General features: G+C 41.7%; 1 protein-coding gene across 1 annotated transcript; it reads right to left on the bottom strand.

Annotated features, from left to right (window-relative positions):
- Positions 1 to 284: 284 nt before the first annotated feature.
- Positions 285 to 6,389, bottom strand: drd1b (dopamine receptor D1b). Its single transcript, XM_058758310.1, has 2 exons — positions 5,619 to 6,389; positions 285 to 5,516 (listed from the first exon to the last, which is right to left on the bottom strand). The coding sequence occupies exon 2, from the start codon at positions 5,287 to 5,289 to the stop codon at positions 3,949 to 3,951; it is 1,341 nt and encodes a 446-aa protein (XP_058614293.1). The 5' UTR covers positions 5,290 to 5,516; positions 5,619 to 6,389; the 3' UTR covers positions 285 to 3,948.
- Between the last annotated feature and the right edge of the window lie 265 nt (positions 6,390 to 6,654).

The following is a 6,654-nucleotide window of genomic DNA, read 5'->3' as shown; positions in this document are numbered from 1 at the left end:
AGTGTAATCAATCAAAGGAGCTGAAATTTCCTTCTCAATACAAAATGTTATGTAAATCACCCGATTGAGGACACACTTCTAGCTGACAAAAGTGCGTCATTGATGGTGTAATCAATAACGATTGATTTTCTGCAAAGAGTTGACCTTTAAATAAAGAATTGGAAGTGACATACCTCATAACAGATTCTGCTGCTTCTCATAAAGTCAAAACAAGGGAAAATATACAGCAAACAAGATTACAAAAACAACATACACTTTTATTTAGCAAATAGAAAGGGGCTGTTTTATACAAACTGTAAACTAGGTACTGTAATAAATTTGTTGGGTATACCTTGAAGAACTGCAGCACACATATGAACCTGTACATCAACCATGATTTTTCCCAAGTAGGACATGTTCCTCGATCGACACCCTTAGTAGACCCGGAACAACATTTCTGTCAACCAATCAAATTTTTAGGCTAGGCTTGGGGTCAGGAATAGGAATATTCCAGATTCGGTACAAGTTAAGCTCAGTCGATGTTGATTACCACAAATATGAATTTCCAATCGTCCCTCGTTTTGTTTCAAAAAGCAAAACATTGGGTTACAACTGAAATGAATGAGGCCAGTCCATATCCACAATGTGCGAGTTGCATCCAGCTTTACAGTTTTGTCATCACAAAAACATAAACCCTAAAATTACTATAAAAAACAATTTAAACTATTTTAACATAATAAATACTGTACAATTTTTTTACAGAAGAATGCTTTTATAAAACTATTATCTTCACATTTTTGCTTTCAATCCTTTAAAAATTGGCCCAATTAATGTTCATTAACAAATGCCTTTCTGTAATGAGAGATGAAAACGAGAGATGAATCAATCTTTTTTATTTTGGAAATATAGTTGCTGTTTGTTTGCACTTGTACTGAACCCGGAGTATTCCCTCAAGGCTGGGGTTGGGGCTTCAAAAACATTATCAACAAATAATTTCTGTCTGGTTTTGGGGTTAGTTCATGTTAACAACGGGACAAGAATGTTGTTCCAGGACAAACAAAACATGTTAATCCAGGAACACATCCTACTTTATGGAATCACGGAAACTGGTACAGTGCTTTAACTGCATGACAAACCCACATGAAAACAACACATACATTTGTTTTCTCTACTCACGATTAAGGACTTAAAGATAAAAAGCACTTGTGTTCACATCTCTATTTTAACATCTTACAACACAGGTTTTTTTTTCTTCTCCTGTTTATGTTACAATGCGCTAATTTCATTGAGCATCTGAGGTTAAGGTTGTATCACCTTGGAATGAATGTACATAAATAGTGGTACAATGCAGATGATAGTTATGATCCAAGGGGTCTGTGCTGCCACTGTCACACAGTATCATAATCTCTCACCATTGTCACCAATTGTCATTTTCAACCTCCTCTGAAAGGAACAGAGAAAAACAGCTCTCAACCTGAAATCCCTGGTTTGTCTAAGTACATAGAACAACACCTGCAAAATCAAAAGATAAACCTGCAATCTTTGGTTAAAAAAAAAAAGAGAGAGAGAGAAACTTGGCTCACTGTTATTTTATTCACTTCTAATTAAAGGACCACCCGTGATTCCCCAGTGTTTCTGGGAATACCTTAGCATTTGCAATAAAAGAAGCACCTGCGACTTTTCAGAATGTCACAAAGGTTCATTTTAAATGCTAATCACCCCATTGGAGAAAATAAATCTGATGTTATTTAACTGAATGCTGCTGAAACCAACCATCTTATATATTCCATCATTAGCATTTGAGCTAAAAGTGCTATTTGAAATGTGGAGGTCATTAAGATGAACTTTCTACAAAACACAGCTGAATATTTCCATAGCAGCATTGTGAAGAACGGGTCTTTGACAGGCAGATGAGTAAACAGAGTCTTCTGGAAAATTCCCTGGAGCAGATGTCCAATTTTAGACAAATATGTGTACTGAAGTCTGTTCATCTAGTCTCTCTCCCCAAGTTGTCCCAGTCGCACGAACATATTTACTCCATTCATATAGTTTGGAGTCAAACACATAGAACGGTTGTAGTTCATTCTGTCAAGCTTTTAAGAGAGGAGGAGTGTATTAGGGTAAGTGAGAAGGAAGCTGGCAAAGGCTGCTGATCATGATGTCCTCAGCATTTTGGCACAGGGTATTACTGAAGGCGAAATATGAGAGACTTTCTCTTCCGAGTCAATGTGAACTATGTGAATTATGATAGTCAATGTGAACTAAATTGGTTTATATGATCAGCTAAAAAGGGGCAAACTGATCTAAAAGCTACCTTGATTGATCTACAGTAATCATTTTGGTCTGGTTTGCATCTCGCATTTTTTTTTTCCCTAATGCACTCTGAGAACAAGCTCATGCGTATCAGTTTGGTCAAATCCCGATGTTCATGGGAAGCGCTCACTGGATGGTAGGCCCTGGAATTAACTTAGATCAAGGGCAGTTGCATAATGTAACAAAACCGCTCAACAAATTATTAAAACTAGGACAGCAGTTTATACACCACAGATTCTGTTTGGGCAGGGAGAAACAATTTAAAATGGTTAAATTGTTTCGAGGCAAATTGAGAGACAATGTATCTAAGGATGTGACATATGTTGTTAACCATACACCCACCCATCTGACAGCTGACATAACAGTTCAGGGGCTGGGTTCTGCACAATAACTATATGCATGATGCAAGATGGTTTTCATCCTGGATATGCTTTGAAGCGCTAGAAAGACCTACAGAGTGCTTCTTATGGTGTTTTCGGAAAGGTCACAACATCTTTCTGGGTAGCTAGACAGATGCGTTGCATAAGATACAGTAATTACATTTTTCCGTTATGCATTAGCGTTATTTCACACTGTCCTAGACAGAGCAAAGTTCATCCACGTAGTTGGCAAAAGAAAGTGTTTAAAGGCAGCCGTGGTGCCTGGAACTACTTTTGTACATTTAGAGTGGATGGAATCAAAGAGGAAAAGCAGAACTAGGATCCACATGAGGCTTCTTCTATCATTTAAATACACTGTGATGGATACAAGTACACCGGCAGGTCTCTTGTGCACAGGGTTTAAAATAAAAAAAATTTCCCTTTTAAAGGGTGAGAATAATGACAATCAAAGTGTAGGTAACGGCCAATGAGATTACCACTGGGATCGAATTTTCCCTGTGCTGTCCTGCACTGTGACAAGTGAAGGGTTGGTCAGTGAGGAAGGGGGTTGGGTTGGGTAAGGAAGGGGTCTTTGACATCAAAATATTAAAAATTACATCCAAATATTATGGCCATTTCCACAGCTGATAAATCACATAGCAGAAAAATGCACTGCTCTCCGACTTCTTTGACGTCACACCAATGCACACGTAGAGGACTAGGATGAGAATGGCTACTGCTCTCAAGTTACATTATAGGGTGGTTTGCACATACAATTTCACAACTAGCAGCGTAAGGAGATGTTGACTTAGCCAACTCTGATAAATGGTGAAAAATATAAACAACGCTATGTACATTTTATTGTCGACAGTAGACGCAACCGAATTTCTCTACTCGTGAGCCGTTTACGTAAACTCACCTACAAGATATTTTACTAGTGACCTAACTCTTGTCCTTATATTAACAACAGCAGTTCCACCACAACCACATGGGCATGCGCATGTATACACATTTTAAATGCATAACATGTATACATATGCATACATGGTTTATTCACATTACTTTCCATTTATGTCTTGCCACAACTGACCTGTTAACGTCAATAATAAATGCTGCGAATATTTTGCAGATAGTGATCCAGCATAAAGTGCCTTCAATTGGAACATTCTTTTGTTTTCCGCGGGTTTCATGTAGTCCAAGAAATGTTTTTAAGGTCCTCAGTGAAGCTTTTTTTTTTTTGGATTCCGTACTTTATAGAAACAAGGGTTCTTTGTTGGGGTCAGATCTCACCCAATACTCAGCAGGTTACGGATTTGTGCTGCCCGTTTTGTGTTATGGGGTTTATCTTTTCTAGCGAGACATCTGCATCGCTATCCAAATTGCCTGACATGGAAGGCGACAGTTTCTCAAAGGTCTTTATCCCAGAGTCGTCCTCCCTTTTCTGGTTTTCCTCCTCCTGGCAGAGGATACTGTGAGGGATCACATAGTTGCTGTTGTTGCCCTCCTTGGGGATGTGGCCCTTAGGCTGATACTGAGAAGTAGACGGAGGGCCACCGTTGTTGTTGATACTCACAATCTCTATAGCGTTGCTGCCTGGGCAGAGTCGATGGCAGCCCAGCAGGATGGAGAACGCCTTTCGGAAGTCAGCATTGAAGGCATAGATGATAGGGTTGAGTGAGGAGTTGGCCCAACCGAACCACACAAAGACATCGAAGGTGGTGGAACTGATGCACAAGAAGTCAGAGCTCTCGTTGGGGTTACAGAAAGGAACCATGCAGTTCAAGACAAAGAAGGGCAGCCAGCAGCACACGAAAACGCCCATGATGACCGAGAGGGTCTTGAGAACTTTGGTTTCACGCTTGAAGGACATCTTGAAGGAACTTTCGGACTCCATACTGGCATTGTTACCCATGCTACTGTGGCGGTTCTTGGCACTTTCGGCCGCTCTTTCGAGTGCCGAGATCCGGCGTATCTGCTTCTGGGCAATGCGGTAGATGCGGGTGTAAGTGACCAGCATAATGGCCACAGGTATGTAAAAACTGATCAGGGAGGAGGAGATGGCATATGTCCGATTAAGGCTGGAGTCGCAGTTGTCTGGGGGAAGCTCGCCGTAGGTGCCGTTCAGCTCTGTGTAACTGGTCGCCTGGGCTTTGTGCCAGTTTAGCTGCACGGGGATGAAGGAGATGAGGATGGACAGCGTCCACGCCACACTTATCATGATGAACGCCACCTTGGGCGTCATCTTGCGCTCATAGCGGAACGGGCTAGAAATGGCCCAGTAGCGGTCCACGCTGATGACGCACAGATTCAAGATGGAGGCGGTAGAACACATGATGTCAAAGGCCACCCAGACATCGCAGAAGGCGCCGAACGGCCAAAACCCTACAATCTCAGTGGCAGCTTTCCATGGCATCACCAAAATGGCCACCAGCAAGTCGGAAATAGCCAGCGATATAACAAAGAAGTTGGTGACTTTTGAGCGCAGGTGGCGAAACTTTGTGACAGCAGCACAGACCAAAGTGTTGCCCAGCAGGGTGGTCAGGATGAGGAGCGAGAGGAAACAACCAGTCAGAACTCGCTTCGACGAATCGCGCTGCGACACACTGCTGTCCAGGACCGTGGAGTAGTTCACATCCATGGCTTCTTCAGCGAGTCGATTGAGCAGTCACCCCATGATTCCAGACCAAACGGAGAGTGCTTACACAGGAATCGGAGCAACTAGTTGATCTGGTCTGTCTGACGCTATGCTGACTGGAGCAGTCATCTTGCAAAACACATATCATAATTTCAATGTAAAAAATCTCCTGAGGAGCTCAAAAATAGATCCATGAACTCCCACAGATCTTCCCAGTGAACATAATATGACTAAAAGAAGAAGGAAAAAAGACATACATTTAGTCTAATTATCACTTAATCTTGCTTATAAACAGATTAGTGTCTAATTAAGACAGTTTCTGCTTTCAGTACCTTGTCAGCAGTTTGTTCATGGTCCCACAGCATACTCTCCCAAAGAGGTTAAGCAAACATAGGCAGGCGTGATGATTAGCCTTATATATGAGCTTATCGATAGTCTATTGATCGGATTGCCGCTGCGTTGGTCTGATTTGTCCCCGTTAATGACAGCAGAAGCGCCTCCGTGTCATGTTGTTCCCAAAGCAGACTCTCCGTCCAGAGAGTGACAGTTCGTTTGAGAAACAGCAAGAGGTGCGCATTTCACTCGAACGAGATTTCTCCGCTCCTTTTCTCAAGTGCTTTGCCAAAAGGCTTCACTTAACCGATAACAAAAAGTCTTTCCTCTCTGCGTTGCGTTTCTGTGTACATCCTGTATTGTGTTGCGTTCAGCGCATCTCGATTCTACTGATCATAAGCTGCAAACGCACCAGACTCAACAGTAAAGTCATAGTCGCAATTTGGCGCACTTCTCACGTTTCAGGCGTCCGATTTGTCCCCGTTCCATCTTGCGCGTGAAGAAAAACATCTTCCTTCCTTTAGATTTCCTTAAAAGTGATTTTAAAGCGTTTGCATCGGTCTTGTAAGGAAAGGCTGTTGTCGTCCCATGCACATCATGTGGAATTACAGCTCATACTCTCTCGTCCTGTCGCGCAGCATCACATGAGCATTAGCAGTGGAGCGTGCATACTCATGCAATGTCAACTTTACAGTGCATTACTTGGAAAAAAAAAAAAGAAAAGAAGAAGAAACACACACACACGCACGGTCTTGAACGTATCTATTGATTTCAATTCCCGCACCGTTATAAATGCACGTCTGTCTCTGGGGACTGATGGGAATAGTCTTGAGCATCGTCAGGTTTGTTTTTGTCAGTGCAATAGTTTCCTTGAGTTCAGAAGGCTTGCACTGTGAAGCTCTGACAGGTCTGAAGTTATGGCAAGCCATATTAACATATATTCCTTCAAACTAATTTAATGTCACTAGTACTCTTTTTTTAATCACTAGTAAGAAATCAAATAGTGTCTAATACCTTTTTCCAATTTAATCTTAC

The sequence above is a fragment of the Onychostoma macrolepis genome, chromosome 21 (assembly GCF_012432095.1).
Source record: "Onychostoma macrolepis isolate SWU-2019 chromosome 21, ASM1243209v1, whole genome shotgun sequence".
In the NCBI taxonomy this organism is placed as follows: Eukaryota; Metazoa; Chordata; class Actinopteri; order Cypriniformes; family Cyprinidae; genus Onychostoma; species Onychostoma macrolepis.
The sequence above is the reverse complement of the archived record's forward strand: the minus strand, read 5'-3'. Positions and strand labels throughout refer to the sequence as shown.